The 24,806-nt window shown below is 40.3% G+C and overlaps 1 protein-coding gene across 1 annotated transcript in view; it reads right to left on the bottom strand.

Moving 5' to 3' along the window:
* gabrg1 (gamma-aminobutyric acid type A receptor subunit gamma1) overlaps positions 1-4,511 on the bottom strand; it is a 135,527-nt gene extending 131,016 nt beyond the window's left edge. The window contains exon 1 of the mRNA XM_073064725.1: positions 4,336-4,511. Coding sequence (XP_072920826.1) covers positions 4,336-4,442 — 107 coding nt within the window. The 5' untranslated portion in view covers positions 4,443-4,511. The remainder of the gene's footprint in view (positions 1-4,335) is intronic.
* Between the last annotated feature and the right edge of the window lie 20,295 nt (positions 4,512-24,806).

Below are 24,806 nucleotides of genomic sequence, written 5' to 3'. Positions count from 1 at the left end.
GTAAGGAGCATGGGATCCAAGGGGACCTTGCTTTGCGGATCCAGAACTGGCTTGCCCACAGAAGGCAAAGAGTGGTTGTAGACGGGTCATATTCTGCATGGAGGTCGGTGACCAGTGGTGTGCCTCAGGGATCTGTTCTGGGACCATTACTCTTCATGATTTTTATAAATGACCTGGATGAAGAAGTGGAGGGATGGGTTAGTACGTTTGCTGATGACACAAAGGTTGGAGGTGTTATGGATAGTGTGGAGGGCTGTCAGAGGTTACAGTGGGACATTGATAGGATGCAAAACTGGACTGAGAAGTGGCAGATGGAGTTCAACCCAGATAAGTGTGAAGTGGTCCATTTTGGTAGGTCAAATATGATGGCAGAATATAGTATTAATGGTAGGACACTTGGCAGTGTGGAGGATCAGAGGGATCTTGGGGTCCGAGTCCATAGGACGCTCAAAGCATCTACGCAGGTTGACTCTATGGTTAAGAAGGCATATGGTGTATTGGCCTTCATCAATCGTGGAATTGAATTTAGGAGCCGAGAGGTAATGTTGCAGCGATATAGGACCCTGGTCAGACCCCACTTAGAGTACTGTGCTCAGTTCAGGTCGCCTCACTACAGGAAGGATGTGGAAGCCACAGAAAGGGTGCAGAGGAGATTTACAAGGATGCTGCCTGGATTGGAGAGCATGCCTTATGAAAACAGGTTGAGTGAACTTGGCCTTTTCTCCTTGGAGGGATGGAGGATGAGAAGTGACCTGATAGAGGTGTATAAGATGATAAGAGGCATTGATCATGTGGATAGTCAAAGGCTTTTTCCCAGGGCTGAAATGGCTGCCACAAGAGGACACAGGTTTAAGGTGCTGGGAAGTAGGTACAGAGGAGATGTCAGGGGTAAGTTTTTTACTCAGAGAGTGGTTAGTGCATAGAATGGGCTACTGACAATGGTGGTGAAGGCAAATACAATAGGGTTTTTTAAGAGACTTTTGAATAGGTACATGGAGCTTAGAAAAATAGAGGGTTATGGGTAAGCCTAGTAATTTATGAGGTAGTAATTTCTAAGGTACAGACATGTTCGGCACAAATTTGTAGGCCGAAGGGCCTGTATTGTGCTGTAGGTTTTCTATGTTTCTATGTATTTCCCTTTACTGCACTGTAACACTGTACATCTGACTTTACCTTCTCCCTCTCAAACTGCCTCCCAAGGTTCTTTTACTATAAGCTCCCTAATCAAATCCAGTTCATTACACAACACCTAATTCAGAAAATTGCCTTTCCCTCGTGGGCTCAATCACAAGCTGCTCTAAAATGCCTTCTTGCAGGCATTCTACAAATTCTGTTTCTTGGGATCCAGCACTGACCTGATTTTCCCAATCTACCTATTGTACTGGCATATTGAAATCCCCCATGACTTTATGACCCCATGAAAAGTCAGAATATTTATCTTCCAGGTCCATTTCATGAGTCACATTGTCCTTTTTATGTGCCTTTGCTATTTTATTTCCCATTAAAATTTATATCCCACATCCTGACTACTCTTCAGGGGCCTGTATAACTCCCATCAGGGTCTTTTCTTTACTCTAACCAAAAGGATTCTACATCTTTCAATCCAATGTCACCTCATCTAAGGATTTAGTTTCATGTTTTTTAACCACCCCACCCTTTCTACCTACCTTTCTGTCCTTTGAATACAAGGTGCATCTTTGCATGTTAAGCTCCTAACTATGAACTTCTTCCAGCCACATCTCAACAATGGCCATAACATCATACCTGCCAATTTCTAACTGTGCTACAAGATCATCTACCTTATTCTGTATAACGTGTACATTCAAATATCACACCTTCAATCCTGTACTCATCATCCTTTTCTGTTTTATCCCCATGTTATACTTCAATCATCCTACTGACTGTAATTTTGCCCTATCATCTGCCTATCCAACCTTACAGTCTCACTAAAGATTGCACTGACTTGTACACCAGCAGCCCCATCCTCAGCCCTATCATTCTGACTCCGTCCCATTGTCAACGTAGTTTAAACCCTCCCCAAAAGCTCTAACAAGCATACCCACAAGGAGGGCAGTTTTGTTCACTTACAAAGAACAAACATAGCAGTTGAATTGTGAGTCCAATAACAGCACATGATAGCAAAGGAGGCCAAGGTGGTCCTGAGATAAATATAAAAATAATGATGGGAGACATAAATAGAGTGGTTGGCAAGAATTCTTTCCCTGCAGCAGAGGAGTCTAAGACTAGCGGGCTTATGTGAGGAGTGCATATGTTTAGAGGAAATCCAAAGAAGAATCTTTTCACTTAGAGTGTTTGGAATGTTGAATGCACTGCCCAAGAAGGTAGTGGAACAGGTTCTCACAATACTTAAGTAGTGTTTGGATTACAGCTTGAATCACCAAGGCTTAGCAGGCTATGGACCAAGTATTGGCAAATGAGAATAGTATAGATGATAGGCAAAATATCTGTTTCTGTGCTATATGACTTTCTGAACCCAAGAAGATGAAGAATATTTATCTACCAGGTCCATTTCATGAGTCACATTAGTCCCTGTTCTCATGTTATTGAGCTGTTTATAGGTTGCTGATTGATTAGAACAAGGATTACAAAGATCAAATGAACACAAACATAGGCATAGGAATAGTATTAGGTTATTCATACAAGTTCAGGTCCTGAAAGAGAAGGAAGAGAGGCTTAGAAAGGAACACCATTCCTTTGAGTCTTTTGTAGAATAAGAGCTGATTGCTAATGATAAAGCAACTAAATTCGAGGATGAACATAAAGCTAGAAACAACAGTATCACAATAGAACTGGAGATCACATGGATGGGGAGGGAAGAAGGATGATAATTTTGAAACTAAGATTGGAATTTAAGAGCATTGCATTTTTCCTTCAAATAGGTACAACATGTGCAGGAATAAAAAAAGAGTTTTGAAAGTAAGAATCATTGCAAAATATTGAAATAGATGGGACCTTATAGGAGCAAAAGCACAGAGAGGAGAGATTTAACTTCTGATGTTAAGGTTACTAAGCACACTGTTTAAGAAGGATGAGCAATCAGGGAAGAGCAGGGTAATATAATAGACAGTGAAGGTTCAGAAATATATATTGGGTAATGATTGGGAAAGAATGGGGGTCTCCAAAACAGAGGAGATGTTTAATCAGAGGGATTAGGCAGATAACCTAAAGAAAAGAACTTGGTGTCAGAACACAACTTGAACACACAACCTGAATACCACAAAGATTTGGTTTAGGTTAGTCACTGTTTAAGGAATTCTCAAAGAGAAGTGCCCTGAATAGACAAAGGCAGAGAATTGCAACAGCTTGTTAACTCCTGAGATCAGTAAAAAAAAGTAATTGTAGCTACATCCAAATTTATGTGGCTGATTCAGAGAAACTTTGCAATTTCCTTTATCTTTTTTGGAAGATTTGGAGAGTTTAGGAATAATGTCTGGAGTGTGACGGAAACAAGCCATGAAACCTGACATGTACACAAGTAGATAATGATTTTACAAAATGAACTTTCGGGATGACTGCTTTCCTTAGCAGAAGCAAGGCAGCATTTGACATGCTCAAAAAAGGTGCAACAACTCAGTAAATGATTTAAAATGTTGAAATCACGACTGCCTTGTCTTTTACTTAACCGGGATGAATTATATACTATAATTTCAGTAATTTGAAATATAAGGTGCTCCCAAAACTACCACAGAGTGGAGTTATTAACACCATGCCATGCAAATATCTTTTGTAAGCATAGGAGTAAATATTACCCAGCAGAGCAAACTTTAAACACCTGCATCAACCACTGCAGTGGAAAAATGCAGAAAATTGATGTTCTAATAAATGTTTTAAAGAGAACCTTAAAAAGCAGTTCATAGGTTCGGTTTTAATTAAGATATACAGTATTAAGCAGCAATATTCTACAGTATCCATTAATCAAGATCAACATTTATCAAATAACTGTGGTATATATCCCACAGAAGAGTGTAAATTAAAATACTCCATAAGGCAATTCATAGGTGACAGTCTAAATTTGTGTTAGTATATACTACAGTCTGGTATTATGAGTAATTTAGTGCCATGTTTAATAATGTAGATGAATATTAACATAGAGGAACAGGCAACCATTTCAGCTATGAATCTGTTTACATATGGAGGCTAAATATAAATACAATATTGCAAATCTTACAGCAATTATCCTGAAACAGCTTTCAAGGACACTGCTGCATGCATTTACAAAATTCAGTTGGTGTGCTAGCAGTGTACTAAGCAGAAAAAAAAGGCAAGCTCCCTTTGTCAAGCACAATTGCAATACATCTTTGACCAAGCACTTACCAGGCTCTCAAAGCAAACACCACCAAGACAGAGAGGTACAATTTAAGGCAAAAAGAAGAAGATGTACAAAGGAAAAAAATGGAAAAATAATGTTTCTCTGAACCCATCGCAGAAACAGTATTGGTGGAAAATCCCTGACTCTACTGCTGTAGAACAATCCAAAGCAGCCAGCGACCGGAACTGTACAGACAAATGTTAATAGACAGGGAAAGCAACCACAGGGATTGCAGATCCTTTCTATAAATTATAGCAATGAGCCTTTCTGCAAATCAGAGCTGAGTGGGGTGGGACTTCCAATATCATTCTCGTTCACAACCCAATGCAATGAATATTTGTTGTGCTTCTGTTAAAGAAATATTGCTGATAGATTGTTATAAATACATCTTAGCCAAAGCTGTATTTTTTGTATATTACAGCACATATAAATATTCTTTATTTAGCACTGGTTGAAAATTTTTAATGTGGTTCAGCATGTTTATATGGCAAAACTGGATTAAAGTAAGCTTCAAATCATTGATTGATTTAAAATAGGAAATAAAAATACTATATTTGGTGAGCATAAATATATATATAGGTTATGCAACCAATTTGTTTGTATATGTTCATTTGACCAAGGAAATAACTGACTGTTGATTGCTACAAGCATTGATATGTTATTTGTAATTACTGACAATCATATTCGTATTTCCTTGATTTATTACTTTGGATAGCTATCTCATGGACCTTGGCAACACTGAGTACCAAAGATATCTTCAAGGTGCTTCATAGAAACATAGAATGAACATAGACCAGGAAGACATTTAGTTAATATGAACTCATCCTTCCTTAAATAAACTATCCACTTTGTAAATAATTGGTGTTTTTACCTGCAGTATTCTTCTCCCTGTAGACCAGGGGTTCCAACCTTTTTTATGTCATGAACCCATTAAGGAAGGGGTCCACGGATCACAGGTTGGGATCCCCTGATGTAGATGCTGCTGGACCTGATGGATGTTTGCAGCAGTTTTTTTTAATGCTTTTAGTTCTGATATCAAACATTTGCCATAAAATTACTTTATCTTTCTTCTGATGAATACCTATGGCAGTGTCCATTTGTCTACTGAGCCACCTATGTGCTCCTAAAATTGGTGAAATATTCATTGCTTGTCATCCAGTTCTAGATTCTTCATAACTTTCAAAACACTCTCATCTGACACTAGATTAGACCGAATAACACTGCAAATGCTGGAAATCTGAAATAAACACTTAACAGATCAGAAAGAGAAATAAATGCACTCAGGAGAAATAGCTTTCAACCTGGAATATTAATTCTGTTTCCCTTTTCATTGACGCTGTCTGAACAGCTGAGAGTTTCTAGAATTTCCTGTTTTTAAACTGCATTGCAAACACTGAATTATGGTATTTAAAGTAAATGGTTGATGGTTAGAGGAATGTAAACAGTGGTGTCCCAACTGTTATGACTTTTGCTCTGCTTACCAACTAGAATACAGAGGTGCAACACCAAACTGTGTAAGTGGCACAAATATAGTAAATTGCACATTAGGACTGCAACCAAATTCAGGACCTCATAACCGAGCAAGTACTTAAGTAGACTGAGAAGCAAAGTACAGCAGAAGGTGGAGATGTGAAATTAAAACAGGAAATGCTAGAAACCATTAGTAGTCGAGGCAGCATATGTGGAATGGAGAAGGGAGTTAGCCTTTCAGACTGGTGAAAGCTCATTGACTTCTAACATTAACTCTGCATTCTCTTCCCACATACTGCCTGACCTTCTGAGTACTTTCTGAATTATCTGTTATTTTCGAGTAGATTGTAAAATTAATCATTTTGCAAGGAGCATCACTGACCAACTAAACTTTAAAATATGTCTGGAAATTTTAAGATCAACAACTGAGAGAACAAGGCCTTTAATATTAAAATAAAATTTAATAGGATTTCAATGGGTGGGAATACTTAAATGCAAAGTTCTGTGTATATCATGAAGTAACTTAGTTAAATCTATCACTACCTACAGTTGGAAGCTCAGTAAATGGTGTGCAGTAGTAGTGCAGTCATTATTCTAAAGGAATGGACTAACAATTCTTGATGGCGACAGTGAAATTTAATTTTTTAAATCAAAATTATCTATAATTGTGAAAAGAATTGGATTCAGTGAATGTGATCATGAGACTACGCGATTGCAGTAAAAATCTATCTGCTTCACTAATGTCCTAGAAAGGGTTAAATTTGTTATCGTTACTTGGTCCAAACTCCATGACTCCAGACCCACAATGTGATTGACCCTTATCTGCCTCCTGAACTGGCCAAGTTGTCTCAGTTGTATCACACCTGAAGAACAATAAGGAATAAGCAATAAATGTTGCCCTTGCCAGCAAAATCAACAAGCAAAAATTGCATTAAAAATTAAGCAGTATTACAAATTTTAAAAGCCTTCAATACATAGGCAAATAATATCTACTACAAGTTAATATTAAAATTCAAAATGCAAGGTACAAATAAAACTATGTAATTATTTACCTTGTCAGACAGGAATAATGGACAGAGAACAAGAAACACTCTGGCTGGCTCTTTTGGGAGACAGAATGTTGAAAACTGTAAAGCCTCCATAAATCAGTGCTAGCTACAACTTTTGAGTGACGGGTGCCAGATTAGCATCATTTCTGCAGCTAATGCAAGAGTATACATTTATAGCATAGCAAACCAGCTGCTAATTGCCACTGGAAGTATATAGAATAGGCAAATTATGAAGGCTGCTGCCCGCAATCTAAGTTGGAGCTGTAAACTCAAGTTAATATCCTCCCTTAAAGTAAGTTCAACCATAGAACGAATCCATCATTAGATTGATTTCAAGGGATCTCCAATCATTTGCCTCCTCTCTAATGCCCTGTCCTTGTTCCACTTTTTAACTGATCTCTCTACTGATGCCGAAATAATCCTTCCTTGTGCTACTGCCTCTGGAGTTTCTGAGGAATCTATTCTTTTCTCTGCCTTTTCTTTATCTCAATGCTGCTCTTTGATACTGGGTTTGTATAAAGGCCCAATTTCCACACAGCTGTGTTTCTTTTTCCAAGGCCAATTGCAAAGATGAAGGCTAACTTTTCTTTCCAATTATATCAAGTAATTTCCACTGTCATTAAAAAATAGATGAGAAAGGTACAAAATAAAAGGCAACAAATACTGTTATCTTTCTGTAAGCACATACAGTTTCGATGCATCTGTCCTGTTTTACCTTCAATATATTTCTGAAAAAATCTGGAGGTCCTGAAATTAATTAGCCGCTTCAATTGTGAAAATCAAACATTTATTTTAGCAATGAAGAAATTCTTTTTAATATCTCTAGTTCTGGACTTAAGAACAAAAGATTTTGGATTTCAAATCTGAGCCAAAGTCTCAATGATTTAACTAGATTCTGGTTATTTTATCATATGATGGTGCTGGAATCTGAAAGCTTTTATCACACTGGAAGGGATCATTTGATCATGTGATTGATTGTGATTTATTAAAAAAAACAGTTACCTAGCATTAAAAGGGGATGATTGAGAGATGCGAAGGTCTGGAGATAGCTTGTATCTGGAATGTGCTATAAAATTTTTAGACTTTAATTCATAGTGTTAGAAATATACTTTTTATATAGCTTAAGGTCTTCATAGCTCATGTTTTGTAGATTAGAAGAAGAGATAAACATCATATCTGAATATAATTTTGTGTAAATTTTGAAGGTAAAATGGAGTGGAAATCTGCCTTTTTTTACCAGCTTTAAACAGATCTGCCATGTACTCTACTCCAATTCACTTTCAGTGGTATCAGTGTTAATGGTGAACAGCAATTGAGAGCCAAATTTCTAACACCCATGAGCATCAGATCCCAAATATAAAAACCCATGAAGATTTTGAAGAAAATAGTAAAGTGGATTTTATTTCTGACAAATTTTTAAAAACGGCCTTGAGAAGTGATTAAAGCGATACAGAGTGATTACATCAAAATCTATTCTTTTAAATACAGAAACATTAACCCCTTCCACAGGCAGCTGTGTTTTTTTTTAATTTTCTTGTATCAGGTTAACTGTGCTCCAATCCATGCTAAGCTTAAATTTGTCTTAATGTGATCATATATCAAGCATTGCCGGCTTCTTTGAATGGATGATCTGCCATGGTGACAGAAAATCCAACCTTGCTGTAATTTCTTTCAAGAACTGAAGTTGATTTAGAAAAAACACGCTACAGCTCAGACACTTGGGAAGACAGAAATCTGACTTGTGGAGAATGAATTGAACTTTACTTTGGAAGAAAATAGGAGTATGAGGAAGAAAATATTTAAAATGAATGAAACTGAAGACTGACAAGTTGTGTCAGTCCTGCAGAAATACCTTGCTGCAGGGCAGGGAATCTCTTGTGTTACATATATCTAACACTTGAATGATAATCTGCTTTTAAGTGTTGGGTCATTATAGAATGGACAAGGGCATAGAATAATGTAATATTTTGAAAAAGACATTTCAAGACCTGTTTAAATTTAAGCAGTATGTGGATGAATTGAGCCAGGATGCAAGTGTTGCTGAATTTGGAATCAATACCACAGATCCACAGAATAGTTACAGCATGGAAATAAACCATTCAACACACGAGATCCATATGTGAGAGCAATCCGGCTAACATATATTGTTTCAACAAAGTTCAAAGTAAATTTATTATCAAAGTACGTACACCATATATAACTTATCTTCTTGCAGCCACCCTAATTGTGCAAATAATAGAGAGAGAGTTAGTGTCAATAAAATAGAAACTGTTAAAAAGAAAGAGGACATTAAATAAGGCATGTAAATGTGAAAAGGGACCAGTCAAAGAGAGGCAAAATAGGACTAAGATGTAAAGACTAAATCCTTTATGGGTGCAAAGGTTTGTAAGAATTTCCAAATCGTGGACAAGGATGTATCGTCTATTCCTTTACTCTTTCCACATTATTCTGAATCTCAGTTCACCTTCCATCTCATCCCTTATTATGATTTTCACTATCTGCTGATCTTTCCATCTCAAATTAATACTCAGTAAAATTTCAGTTTTGCTCTAGCACTACCTACCCCAGTGAATACGAGGCTTGCTGCAACACTGTGCTCTCTTCCTTACTCAGGATATGGCTTGCCCTTGTCCAAGGATGTGGAAGAGGAGCTCAGTGTTGTGGCATGTCTAGCGTTCACTGTAGTCAGAAATAATAGGAGAGGCTTTGCTGTCACACAGAAAGAGATGAGAAACTGCTACATTCCGGTTTTCACCAAAATGTGGCTAAACAACAACAGGGATTTGTGATTACAGGAGACTTCAATCATGTTAACCTGCAGGAAATTTTACCCAGATTCGACCAACACATCACCATGGTCACTAGGGAAACAAACAGACTCAGCCATGTTTATTCACCATGGCCATTTGAGGAACAAACAGACTTGACCATATTTATACAAACAGAAAGAATACTTACAAACCATCCTGTGCCCTCACTTTGTCCTCTCTGATCATATCTTCATAATGTTAATCCCAGAAACCAACCATTGCTGAAAATGGAGAAACCAGTCAAGAGGTTAATCATTATATGGCCTAATGATGCAACCTCTGTGCTCCAGGTTTGTTTTGAACAGACCAACTGACAGATGTTCAAAGAGGCAGCCACAAACAGTGAAGACACAGACCTCAAGGAATTTGTCTTATTGGTCACCAGCTACGTCAGAAAGTGTGTAAACATTGGTCTCAGTTGCGCTACTTACTGAAAGCCCAGTATGCTGCTTTTACAAAAGGCGACAGAACAGCTGTCAGAGCAGCTGGGGAAACCTCGTCTTAGACATCAAGAAGGCAAAGGCCACATAGGTATAAACAATTTAGGAATACCTGTCTGATAATAATTCCTCGTGTATGTGACAAGGGCATTACAGGCTATGCAAGGAAAACAGTGTCAACTGTATCAGTGACATCTCTCTCCCTGACACTCCAAACAACTTCTATGCACACTTTGTGGCAGGCAACACAACGCTGGCCAGAATTACTATCCCCCTCCCAAAGAAGCAGCCACTGTCTGCAAGAGTAGCAGACGCGAAAAGGACTCTGCAGAGAATCAACTCTCATAAGACAGTCAATCCAGACAACTTCCCAGGCCAAGTACTCAGCAAGAGTGCTCACCAACTCACTGACCTCTTCATGTACACCTTCAACACCATCATCTCTGTACCCATGAACTTTACACCTTCAGAACTAAACGACTACAGCTAATCACCATGAAGTTCTTTGAATGGCTGATAATGGCACATATCAGAAACTCCATTCCTCGCACATTAAACACTCATCAATATGGCTGCCAACAGAACTGCTCTGCAACAGTTGCCATAGCATCTGCCATGATAAACTTAGAAAACAAGGACGCTTGGGAAAAAATGCTGTTCCTGGATTTCAGTCCGCATTCATCACTATTGTCCCACACACCTTGGTGAACAAACTCTTAGTCCCCAGTCTACAAGAAAGATGTTAGGATGGATAGAGCATTCACTAATTGGCAGGAGGCATATAAATGGAACCTTTTCTGGTTGGCTGCTGGTGACTAGTGGTGTTCCTCAGGGGTCTGTGTTAGGACTGCTTCTTCTTACAATGTATATCAATGATTTGGAAGATGGGATTGATGGTCTTGTGGCCAAGTTTGAGAACGATATAAAGATAGGTGGAGGGGCAGGTAGAGTTAAGGAAGCAGAGAGGCTACAAAAGAACTTATAGTAGGAGAATGAGCAAAGAAGTGGCAGATGGAATACAGTGTTGGGAAATGTATAGTCATGCACTTTAGTAGAAGAAACAAAAGCATAGACTAATTTCTAAATGATGAAAAATTGTGAAATCTGAGGTGCAAAGGGCTTGGGAGTCCTCATGCAGGACTCCCTAGAGGTTAATTTGCAGGTTGAGTCAGTGGTGAGGAAGGCAAATGTCATGTTAACATTCATTTTGAGAGGACTAGAATATTAAAGCAAGGATGTAATGTTGAGGCTTCATAAAGCAATGGTGAGGCCTCACTTGGAGTGTTGTGAACAGTTTTGGACCCCTTTTCTAAGAAAGGATGTGCTGACATTGGAAATTCAAAGGAGGCTCATGAAAATGATTGATCCAGAATTGAAAGGCTTATATGAAAAGTATTTGATAACTCTGGGCCTGTACTCACTGGACACAACCTCAGAATAGAGGGATGTCCATTTTGAACAGAGGTGAAGAGAAATTCATTGCCCCAAGTGGCTGTGGAGGCCAAGTCACCGGCCATACTTACAGCAGAGATTGATAGATTCTTTATTGGTCGATGCATGGAGGGATATGAGGAGAAGGCAGGAGGCTGGAGCTGAGAGGGAAATGGATCAGACAGAATGAAATGGCAGAGCAAACCTGATGGGCTGAATGCTCTAATTCTGCTCCCATATCTTATGGTCTTAGGGTCAAAGTGCACCACAATGCAACTGGGTGTTCGACTACGCAAGGAAGCGCACCATCAACTGCACAGTGATGCCTTTGCCTGACCTCTAAACAACTTCTATAAACGGGCAGACCCAGATAATCAGGATGCATAACCGCATCTTCATTCCAATTCATCCTCAGTCCTGAGTCCACGATTGTAAACTCTGCTTACACATGATTGCACTGCCAAACACCCAAGCAATCACATCATCAGGTTCACTGCTGACTTGACATTTGTGGGGCTTATTAATAACGGCAATGAGACAACCTACAGAGAGGAAATGGAAAAGTTCGAAGCCAGGTGAGAGGTAAATAACCTCTTCCATAAATGTCAACAAGACAAAAGAGATGGTTATTGACTTCAGGAGAACTTGAACCACTCACCCCACCCCTTTACATCAATGGCACAGTAGCAGAAATTGCAAGCAGTTTCAAAGTCAAAGTACACATCATACACAACTTGACATCATCCCAAAACATATCTTACACAGACAAGAAAGCTCATCGATGCCTTTACGTTTTGAGCTGGCTGAAGAGAGCTGGTCTCTGTGCATCCATACTCACAGCGTTCTACAGGTGAGCAGTAGAGAGGATCCTGATCATCTTCATCAGTGCTTGGTACAAAAACTACACACAGCAGAAGACAGAAGGCTCTATAATGGGTAATCAAACAGCCCAACACATCACCGGCACCAGCCTACCAGCCATCAAGGACATACATACAGAAAGGTTCCAGAAAATGGCCAGTAACATTATAAGGATCCCACCCACCCTGTTTATAGATTGTTTGTCCCACTTCCAACAGGATAGAGGCTACATAGCATCCACACCAGGACAAGCAGACTTAAAAACAGTTACTTTCCCCAAGCAGTAAAGATGATCAACATCTCAACCCACTAACTCCATCACTACTTGTACGAGTCCTATCAGCGGTGTCAACAGAGCTTTACCAAGAGGGATTTCTTGCAGGTTGGTGGCAGTTATTTAAAAAGGGAGCTTCCAGAGCATCAGTCCATTGCACGTGGCCTATCAGCGGCTATAACCAGGAGTACCAATCATGAGTTTAATAGCAGGGAAGGTTCATGCATAAAAGGGAGACACTGCCTAGTGGAGTGGTCATCAAAGGAGCAGTCATCGACGGAGTGATTTGAGGCAGAATGGTAGGGTTTTGGTTTATTCGGGCTTCAGCGATAACGGGCCAAGGCGAGGTAAGTTACCTGTGAGGAATAGAAACAGGAAGTATGTCTGTGAGGCCGGTGTTCTGTACTGGGTGTCAGATGCGGGTCTGGGAGACTCCCAGCCTCCCGGACTGCCACATCTGCACCGGATGCATGGAGTTGCAGTTCCTTAGGGACTACATAAGAACATAAGAGATAGGAGCAGGAGTAGGCCAATCGGCCCCTCAAGCCTGCTCCGCAATTCAACAAAATCATGGCTGATCCAATCTTAACTCTAGTTTTCACCGAATCCCACAAGGCAACAGTGCCAACCAACAGGGCACCATGCCGCCCATTTTATTTTATTATTCATCCCGCCCAAACCCATGTGATCACCCGGGGAAAAAAAACCGAGTTGCCAATTGAGGAGAAAAAAATCTGGAAAATTCCTCTCCGACCCATCCAGGCTATCGAAAACTGGTCCAGGAGATCACATGGCTGATCTAAACCTAGCCTCATGTCCACTTACCTGCTCGCTCACCGTATCCCCTAATGCCATTTTTATCCAGGAAAATGTCTATCTCCGTTTTGAATTTATTGAGTGTATTAGCTTCCACAGCTCTCTGGGGCAGTAAATTCCACAGCCCCACTACCCTCTGAGTGAAGAAATTTCTCCGCATCTCAGTCCTGGAACGGCATCCCCTTATTTTAAGATTATGCCCCCTAGTCCTAGTTTCACCCATCATTGGGAACATTCTCCCCGCATCCACCCGATCAAGCCCCTTCACAATCTTATATGTTTCAATAAGATCGCCTCTCATTCTTCGGAACTCCAATGAGTAGAGTCCCAATCTACTCAACCTCTCATCATACATCAACCCACCCATCCCCGGAATTAACCTAGTGAACCTTCTCTGCACTGCCTCGAGAGCCAGTATGTCCTTTCTTAAATATGGACACCAGAACTGCACGCAGTACTCCAGGTGTGGTCTCACCAATACCCGGTACAACTGCAGTAAGACCTCCCTGTTCTTATACTCCATCCCCCTAGCAATAAAAGCCAGCATTCCATTGGCCTTCTTGACCACCTGCTGCACTTGCATACTAACTTTTTGTGTTTCCTGCACCAGGACCCCCAGATCCCTTTGGACAGAAGCACTTTCCAGTTTCTCTCCATTTAGAAAATAACTTGCTCTATTATTTTTCCTGCCAAAGTGCAAGACCTCACACTTGTCAGTATTATATTTCATCTGCCAAATGTCTGCCCAATCACTCAGCCTATCTATGTCCCCCTGCAGGGTTTCAATGTCTTCCGCACTCATTACACTCCCTCCCATCTTTGTGTCATCAGCAAACTTCGATATGTTGCACTTAGTCCCTTTCTCCAAATCATTAATATAGATTGTAAAGAGTTGGGGTCCCAACACCGACCCCTGCGGAACACCACTAGTCACCAACTGCCAGTCTGAGAATAAACCATTTATCCCAACTCTCTGTTTTCTGTTAGAAAGCCAATCCTCCACCCATGCCAGAATATTATCCCCAATCCCATGATTTTTTACTTTAAGTAATAATCTTTGGTGTGGCACCTTGTCAAATGCCTTTTGGAAGTCCAAATACACCATATCCACTGGTTCCCCTTTATCTACCCTATATGTTATGTCCTCAAAGAACTCCAACAAATTTGTCAAACATGACTTCCCTTTTGTAAAGCCATGCTGACTTTGTCCTATTAAGCTATGTTTATCCAAATGCCCTGTTACTGTTTCCTTAATTATCGATTCCAACATTTTGCCAACCACAGATGTTAGGCTAACTGGCCTATAATTCCCAGCCTTCTGTCTATTGCCCTAGGGACTGCGTTAGGGAACTGGAGATGCAGCTCGATGACCTTCGTCTGGTCAGGAAAAGTGAGGGGGGTGAAAGAGAGGAGCTATAGGCAAGTAGTCACACTGGGGCCTGGGGAGACAGATAAGTGGGTAACAGTCAGAAGAGGGAAGGACAGGAGTCAGGTGCTGGAGAGTACCCCAATGGCTGTCCTCGTTAAAAATAAATACTCCTGCTCGAGTACTGTTGGACAGGACAGCCCACCTGGGGGAAGCAACAGTGGCCGCACCTCTGGCACAGATTCTGGACCTGTGATTCAGAAGGGTAGGGAAAGGAAGAGGATGGCAGCAGTGATACGGGACTCTATAGTCAGGGGCTCAGACAGGCAATTCTGTGGATGCAGGGATGGTAGTTTGCCTCCCAGGTGCCAGGGTCCGGGATGTTTCTGATCACGTCTACGAAATCCTGAAGAGGGAAGTTGAACACCCGGAGATTGTGGTACATATTGGTGCCAATGACATAGGTAGGAAAAGAGAGGAGGTCCTGAAAGCAGACTATAGGGAGTTAGGAAGGAATTTGAGAAGCAAAGGTAGTAATATCAGGATTACTGCCTGTGCCACGTGACAGTGAGTATAAGAATAGAATGAGGTGGAGGTTGAATGTGTGGGTGAGGGATTTGAGAGGGAGCAGGGATTCAGACTTCTAGATCATTGGGTCCTCTTTTGGGGCAGGTGTGACCTGTACAAAAAAGATGGGTTGCACTTGAATCCGAATGAAACAATATCCTGACAGGGAGGTTTGCTAAGACTGTTGGGGAGAGTTTAAATTAGAATTGCTGGGGGATGGGAACTGAAGTGAAGAGGGGTGTTTGGCTCACATATAGAGAAAGCTTAGAGACAGTGCAAGAGGCAGGATAGGCAGGTGATAGAGGAGGGATGTGCTCAGACTGATGGTTTGAGATCTGTCTATTTTAATGCAAGAAGCATCATGAACAAAGCAGATGAGATTAGAACATGGATCAGTACTTGGAGCTATGATGTTGTGGCCATTACAGAGACTTGGATGGCTGAAGGGCAGGAATGGTTACTTCGAGTGCCAGGCTTTGGATGTTTCAGAAAGGACAGGGAGGGAGGCAAAAGAAGTGGGAGCGTGGCACTGTTGATCAGAGATAGTGTCACGGTTGCAGAAAAGGGGGAAGTCATGGAGGGATGTCTACTGAGTCTCTGTGGGTGGAAGTTAGAAACAGGAAGGGGTCAATAATTCGACTGGGTATTTTTTATAGACCACCCATTAGTAACAGGGACATCGAGGAGCAAATAGGGAGACAGATTCTGGAAAGGTGTAACAATACCAGGGTTGTTGTGGTGGGAGATTTTAATTTCCCAAATATTGATTGGCATCTCCCTAGAGCAAGGGGTTTAGGTGGGTGTGTTCAGGAAAGTTTGCTGACACAATATGTAGATAAGCCTACAAGAGGAGAGGCTGTACTTGATTTGGTATTGGGAAATTATCCTGATCAGGTATCAGGTCTCTCAGTGGGAGAGCATTTTGGAGATAGTGATCACAATTCTATCTCCTTTACCATAGCATTGGAGAGGGATAGAAACAGACAAGTTAGGAAAGTGTTTAATTGGAGTAAGGGGAAACATGAAGCTATCAGGCAGGAACTTGAAAGCATAAACTGGAAGCAGATGTTCTCAGGGAAATGTATGGCAGAAATGTGGCAATTGTACAGGGGATATTTTCATGGCCTTCTGCATAGGTACATTCCAATGAGACAGGGATAGGATGGTAGGGTACAGAAACTGTGGTGTACAAAGGTTGTTGAAAATCTAGTTAAGAAGAAAAGAACAGCTTAAGAAAGGTTCAAAAAAACAAGGCAATGATAGAAATCAAGAAGATTATAAGTGTTGCTGGAAGGAGCTTAAGAATGAAATTAGGAGAGCCAGAAGGAGCCATGAGAAGGCCTTGGTGAGCAGGATTAAAGAAAACCCCAAGGCATTCTACAAGTATGTGAGTACATGAAGAGCAAGAGGATAAGACGTGAGAGAATAGGACCAATGAAGTGTAACAGTGGAAAAGTGTGTATGGAACCGGAGAAGATAGCTGAGGTATTTAATGAATGCTTTGCTTCAGTATTCACTACAGAGAAGGATCTTGGTGATTGGAGGGATGACTTACAACAGATTGAAAAGCTTGAGCATATAGACATTAAGAAAGAGTATGTGCTGGATCTTTTGGAAAGTATCAAGTCAGATAAGTCTCCAGAACCAGAGGAGATATACCCTAGCCTAGTGTGGGAGGTGAAGGAGGAGATTGCTGAGCCTCTAGCAGTGATCTTTGCATCATCAATGGGGACGTAGGAGGTTCCAGAGGACTGGAGGGTTGCAGATGCTGTTCCCTTATCCAAGAAAGGGAGTAGAGATAGCCCAGGAAATTATAGACTAGTGAGTCTTACTTCAGTGGTTGGTCAGTTGATGAAAAAGATCCTGAGAGGCAGAATTTATGAACATTTGGAGAGGCATAATATGATTAGGAATAGTCAGCATGGCTTTGTGAAAGGTAGGTCGTGCCTTATGAGCCTGATGGAATTTTTTGAGGATGGGACTAAATACATTGATGATTCTAGAGCAGTAGATGTAGTGTATATGGATTTCAGCAAGGCATTTGACAAGATACCTCATGCAAGGCTTATTGAGAAAGTAAGGAGGCATGGGATCCAAGGGGACATTGCTTTGTGGATCCAGAATTGGCTTGCCACAGAAGGCAGAGTGGTTGTAGGCAGGTCATATTCTGTGTACAGATTGGTGACCAGTGGTGTACCTCGGGGATCTGTTCTGGGACCACTACTTTTCGTGATTTTTATAAATGACCTGGATGAGGAAGTGGAGGGATAGGTTAGTATATTTGCTGACAATGCAAAGGTTGGGGGTATTGTGGATACTGTGGAGGGCTGTCAGAGGTTACAATGGGACATTGATAGGATGCAAAACTGGGCTGAGAAGTGGCAGATGGAGTTCAACCCAGATAAGTTTGAGGTGGTTCATTTTGTTAGGTCAAATATGATGGCAGAATATAGTATTAATTGTAAAACTTTTGGCAGTGTGGGGAATTAGAGGGATCTTGGGCTCCAAGTCTACAGGACACTCAAAGCTGCTGCACAGGTTGACACTGTGGTTAAGAAGGCATACGGTGCATTGGCCTTCATCAGTCAAGGGATTGAGTTTAAGAGCCAAGAGGTAATGTTACAGCTATATAGGACCCTGGTCAGACCCCACTTGGAGTACTATGCTCAGTTCTGGTCACTTCTCTACAGGAAGGATGTGGAAACTATAGATAGGATGCAGAGGAGATTTACAAGGATGTTGCCTGGATTGGAGAGCACACCTTATGAGAATAGGTTGAGTGAACTTGGCTTTTTCTCCTTGGGTGACAGAGGATGAGAGGTGACCTGACAGAGGTGTATAAGATGATGAGAGGTATTGATCATGTGGATAATCAGAGGCTTTTACCCAGGGTTGAAATGGCTAACATGAGAGGTCACAGTTTTAAGGTGCTTTGAAGTAGGTACAGAAGAGATGTCAGGGGTATAATTTTTACGCAGAGAGTGGTGAATGCGTGGAATGGGCTGCTGGCGATAGTGGTAGAGATGGATATGATAGGGTGTTTTAAGAGACTCCTGGATAAGTACATGGAGCTTAGAAAAATGGAGGGCTATAGTTAACCCTAGGTAATTTCTAAAGTAAGTACATGTTTGGCACAGCATTGTGGGCCGAAGGGCTTGTATTGTGCTGTAGGTTTTCTATGTTTCTACTTTATTATTTCCTGCCAGTCACTTTATGCACAGCATAGTGAACTTTATGGACATACATTCAATCTATTTACATAAACTATCTTATGTATTTATATTTATTTGGTTTTTTATTATTATTGTGTTCTTTATCTTTCATTTTATTTTTGTGCTGCATCAGATCTGGAAAAGACTAGGGTCATAGAGCCATAGGACAACATAGTACAGAAACTGGGCCTTTGGCCCATCCAGTCCAAGTCGAGTCATTTAAACAGCCTACTCCCACTGAGCTGCACCTGGATCACAGCCCTCCAAACCCCTACCATCCATGTACCTAATTCTTTCAAATGTTGAAATCTAGCTTGCATGCACCACTTGTGCTGGCAGCTCATCCCACACTCTCACAACCCTCTGAGTGAAGAAGTTTCTCCTGATGTTACCCTTATACTTTTCACCTTTCACCTTTAATCCATGATCTCTGGTTTTAGTCCCACCCAACCTCAGTGGAAAAAACCTAATTGCACTTACCATATCTATATCCCTCATAATTGTGTACACTTCTATCAAATCTTCTCTCAAATTTTCTATATTCCAAGGAACAAAGTCAGAACCTATTCAATCTTTCCTTATAACTCAGCTCCTCTAGACCTGGCAATATTCTTGTAAATTTCTCTGTATTCTTTCAACCTTATTTACATCTTTCCTATTGGTAACTGACCAAAACTGCACACAATACCCCAGATTAGCCCTAAAGTCAGAGAGGCAACCATCTACATTCACCCTCTGTCTTCTCCCACAAAGCCAGAGTCTAATCCAATTTACTACCTCATCTTGAATACTGAGCAAATTAACCTTCTTGACTAATCTCCCATGTGGTACCTTACTCTCCTTTATACCTGTGTACAGGAAATGACATTGGACAACCTTGAATCTTGACTGATAGTTCATTTTCAGAAACTAGAGGACCAGAAGACCATGAAATCATGGTGCAGGGTGAGGCTGGGAGGTGTGTGAGGAACTAGAGTAACGTTGATGGAAAAAGAAAGGAAAGAGGAAGTATTTGATTCGGTGCCAAATAAGGAGCAGGATGAAATGGAGCTGCAGCCCAGGCCAGTTTTGTGAGTGACTCAGTGATACTGAAAATAGCACTGAGTGGAATTTGCTGGGAGCAGTTGTTTGAGGAATACCACACCTATCTCCGAGTCATCTGGAACAGAGAATGGATGCAAATCTGAAGGATTGTATTTCAGCTGATCGTATATTCCCTTCTCAGTAGTCCAAAAGGACAATCTACTGAACTATTCAATCATCCCAAAGTCCAGGGGTCAAACACTCGGCTGGTGGCAGCAAGCTACAGTATTTATTGCTGCTGCCTCACATCTCCAGGGACCCAAGTTCAACCCTGAGCTTGGGTATTATCTCTGTGAGATTTGTACATTCTCCCCTTGAACTGAGTACTTGGGTTTTCTCTCACTTTCCAAACACCAATCCGTTACGTTAATTAGTTACTGTACTTACACCCATTACTGTAGGCAGTTGGCAAAAAGTATCATAGGGGAATTGAAGTACCTATGATAGAGAATAGGTTACAGTGAAAGGAGAACCCAGTGGATTTAACAGGCTTGTTCTGTCCAGTTGAATCAACAATCTACTTATAATTCTTTCTGTTCAGTACATTTTTTACTGCCTATAAAGTGAAAATAGTCAACATAGAGGATATTAAATGTTGTTTTGTTGATCACCTTCAGCAATGTCTACTCAGACTTTAAGTGTGCCCAGAGTTTCCAATTATCTGTCATTTTAATTTATCATCCCTCTCCAGGCTCTTTGACCTCAGTCTCTTGCACGAACCAGATGAAGTTTCAGGTATAGCATTTTATCATTTGATTGGGTGACGAAAGCCTTGCAAACTCAATGTTTAAGTTCTAATTTTGTCATTCACATTTAAATAGGGATGGTGTGTTTTTGATTTTGTGCGGTGTTTGGATTGTGTCAAACATAGAGCTTAGACTGATGTCCAAAAAGCTCAATTTTGGTTTCATCAGACCATAGAACCTTCTTCCAGGTGACTTCAGAGTCTCCAACATGTCTTCTGGCAAACTCTAGCTGAGATTCATTGTTTTTCAACAGTGGCTTTCTTTTTGCCACTCTCCCCTAAAGCTGCGACTGGTGAAGGACTCAGGCAACAGTTGTTGCATGTGCAATCTCTCCCATCTCAGTCACTGAAGCTTGCAACTCCTCCAGAGTTGTCATAGGTCTCTTGCTGGCCCCCCCTCACTAGTTCCCTCCTTACACAGTCTCTCAGTTTTTGAAGACAGACTGCATCCAGCAGATTTACAGCTGTGCCATATTCTTTTCATTTCTTGATTAACTTAACTGTACTCCAAGGAATATTCAGTGACATGGAAATTTTCTTGCGTCCATCTCCTGACTTGTGCTTTTCAATAACCTTATCGCAGAGCGGCTTGGAGTGTTCTTTTGTCTTCATGGTGTAGCTTTGGCCAGGACACTAACTCGCCAGCAGTTGGTCTTTCCAGATACAGGTGTATTTTTACTACAATCTATTGAAATACCTTGACTGCACATAGGTGATTTCCATTTAACTAATTATGTGACTTCTAAAACCAAGGGGCTGCACTAGTGATGATTTGGTGTGTCATAGTAAAGGGGTTAATATTTATGCAATCAATTATTTTGTGTTTTATATTTGTAATTTATTTAGATCACTTTGTAGAGATCTGTTCTGGTTATGACACGAAAGAGTCTTTTTCTGTTGATTAAAAAAAAACAAATTAAATCCACTGTGATTCAATGTTGTAAAACAAGAAAACATGAAAATTTCCAAGAGTGGGTGAATACTATTTTTCTGCACTGTAGTCCTCTATTGTGTAAAGACAAAATAGAGTAGTGCATATATTGGACAACCTGGTGTACAAAGTGTTAATAACCTATATAACACATCATAGATTAGGATGACCTGGAAGATATCTCCACGAGTGATTAAAGTATAACTTTTATGACTGGATTAATGAATATATGCAGAAAGACGAACCATAACATAGAGAAGCTGTTTATAAAGCTAAGCTTCTGATAAACCAAAGTTATTTATTTTATACTTTTAATGAGAGATACAGCATGGTAACAGGCCCTTTTGAACCAATGAGCCCAGGCCACCCAATTGGACCCACATGACCAATAGGCCTATTAACCCATACATCTTTGGAATGTGGGAGGAAGCCCATGTGGTCATGGAATAACGTACAAAACTCTTTAGAGATAGTGGCGGAATTGAACTGAGGTAATAACAATACGCTAATTGCTACACTACTCTGCCATCCACAAAACTTTCAAATAAGTCCAAGAAAAATATCTCTGAAGTAAGCAGCTTAGTCTGTTAATGCAAATATGCTGTTTACTCAAATGATTCCACAACAGATAAATTCTAGAATCCTGTCTGCCAGTATGAATGTTAACACACATTAAGTTTGTGCACAACATCCTGTTATTTCAGTCCAACTTTGGAAAATCTTCACCAAGAACATAATGCTATTGAAAAGTATGGGATACTCCTAAAAAAATATCAGCAGCAATAAAAAGAGATTACTTTCTTCTACTAAAATTGAAGGGAATGACCAGAAGAAGAAGTGAAAATAATGTTGATATAATGAATATATATCACAGATAAAAAGGAAAAAGATTCACTCAGACAAGCTTGGGTTCCCTTAGGCGATGAGTTTGGGGAATTAATATTGGAAGTAAAGAAATGGCAGAACATCTATTATTGTTCAACACTAGAATTTATTTTCATAGCAATACATTAAAAATCATAAGATAATCAGAGTCAACATTGTAAATTATATTTTACAGATTTGCTAAAGATTTTAGAGACTTTAACAATCACAGCGGGTAAAGCGTAATCAGTAGATGTAACGTAATTGGAATTGCAGATGACATTTGATAAGGGGCAAAATAAAATGTTACTGCAAAAGGAAAAACAATTTATATAGGGGGTAATATATTACTACACATAGGACATTGACTAACCAAAACAGAGTGAAAATAAATGGGTTATTTTTGGATTAGTCATTTGTATCTAATGTAATGCCACAGGGCCAAACCTATTTATGATTTCTTTTAACAATTTGAATGAAGCTGATTTTGCTGTTGTTACAAATATAGATGGTTTAGTATGTTATGAGAAAAACCTAAGTGCCTGCAAAGGAATATACATATGTTAAGTTTGTGATAACAAGTTGCAGTTGGAGAATAACATGGTAAAGGTGTGGTTATCCTCTCTAGAAGGAAGACTGAAAGATAATTATTTCAATGGAGTGAGACTACAAAATGTTTTGGTACAAAGGGATCTAAGGGTGTTTTACATGCAATCATGAAAATGTTGGCATGTAGATATGCAGGTACAGAAAATAATTACAAAGACAAATGAAATGCTGGCCTTTATAGGCTGGTGTATGCTCTTTCAAAGTAAGGAGTTGTCAATGCATCTTTGCAGAAAATTGGGGCGATTTCAGCATGTACTGAATCACTTTGGTCTCTGTGTTAAAAAAAACTATTTACCTGCTTGAATGCAGAGCAAAGGAGATTCATTTGGTTGATTCCAAAGGTGAGGGATTGGTGTCGGAAAATGCTGAGTAGATTGGGCTTATAGCCATTGAAGTGTGAAAGAATGGCAGGTGATCTTATTGAAACATGCAATATCCTAGAGGTGGACTGACAGTGTGGATGTTGAGAGGTTAAAGCTGAGACTAGATCGGCATTGATCCGACCAAAGGATGGAGCAGGTTTGAAGAACTATTTGGTTCATTCCTCCTCCTGCTTCTTATATTGTTATGTCATAGGCTGGAGGAAAGTAGTCTGAGAACATCACCAAAAATTTAAAGAGTGAAGACTGGTGATTTTTTATAAACACTGAATATTTTTGGAAAATGCTATGTTCTGAGTGAAGAAGGAGAAGGAGGGTCTCTGAACAGATAGATTAATATTCAACAAAGCAATATTAAAGAGTTTTGGGTGAAGAGCGGGGATCATGCCTAAATCTTCAAACAATTAATGTTGGGGGCTCAGCTGAATGACTTATGTTTTGTTCTATTCGATTCTGTGATTCCATTCACCATTTCTATCAATGTCTCCTATGCTTCAGTGACCAGAATAAGCACCTCTGAGGCTCAAGCAGAACAATATCAAGTCTACACCTGGACGCCACTGGCTTGTTATACAATAATATCACTAAGGGTCCATTTGTTTTGTGATTGTTGTGTCACTGTGATTGGACATCATCAGTACATTAACTATCAAAACCTCTTTCAAAGTCACCCTTAACTAGTTGAACATCCTTAGTGGGATACTTTTCTGGACAGATTGCTTTCTTCCCTGATGTGCAGTTGCCTGTCTTAATTTATACCTGCCATTGTTCTGCCTGCAAAGCAATTTTATCCATTTCACTTTGCAATACCCAAGTCATATCTGAGTGTGTTTTAGTTCAGTATGTACTGCAAATGGTTTGAACCAGCTTTGCAAATTTGAAATAGACATATCTGGGATAGTATTGCTCTTTTTGACACAAGTTCTCTTCCACATTCCCCTTGGACTTCAGGAATTCCCAGACTTCCCGTGTTAAAAACCATGCTAAAAGGACTTGAAGAGCAACTTTTTCACACAGTGAGGTCAGTATATGAAGCAAGATGCCAGAAGAAGTTGTTGAGGCATGTGTGATAGTATAATTTAAGAAACATTTGGATAGAGGGTGGGCCTTAGAGGGATATGGAAATAACGCAAGAAACTGGGTAGGCAGTATGGACCCATTGGGCTGAAGGACTTGAATCCATGCTTATTGCTCTATCACGCTTGGACTCTTCTCACAGTCAGGCAGTATGCATGTAAACTTCCTTTGTGACGTAACCTCCAGAACTCTAGCAACACACACAAAACTCAGCAGGTCAGGCAGCATCTATGGAAAAAAGTACAGCTGACTTTTCAGGCCCAGACCTTTCGGCAGGACTGGAGAGAAAAAAGATGAGGAGTAGATTTAAAAGGTGGGGGAGGGGAGAGCGAAGCACATAGTAATAGGTGGAACCGGGAGGGGCAGGGATGAAGTAAAGAACTGGGCAGTTGATTGGTGAAAGAGATGCAGGGCTGGAAAGGGGGATTGCGACAGGAGAGAACAGAAGGCCATGTAAGAAAGAACACCAGAGAGAGGCGATGGGCAGGCAA

Source organism: Hemitrygon akajei, chromosome 13 (genome assembly GCF_048418815.1).
Source record: "Hemitrygon akajei chromosome 13, sHemAka1.3, whole genome shotgun sequence".
Lineage (NCBI taxonomy): Eukaryota > Metazoa > Chordata > Chondrichthyes > Myliobatiformes > Dasyatidae > Hemitrygon > Hemitrygon akajei.
Note: the sequence above shows the minus strand (reverse complement) of the source record. Positions and strands in the feature narration are given on the sequence as shown.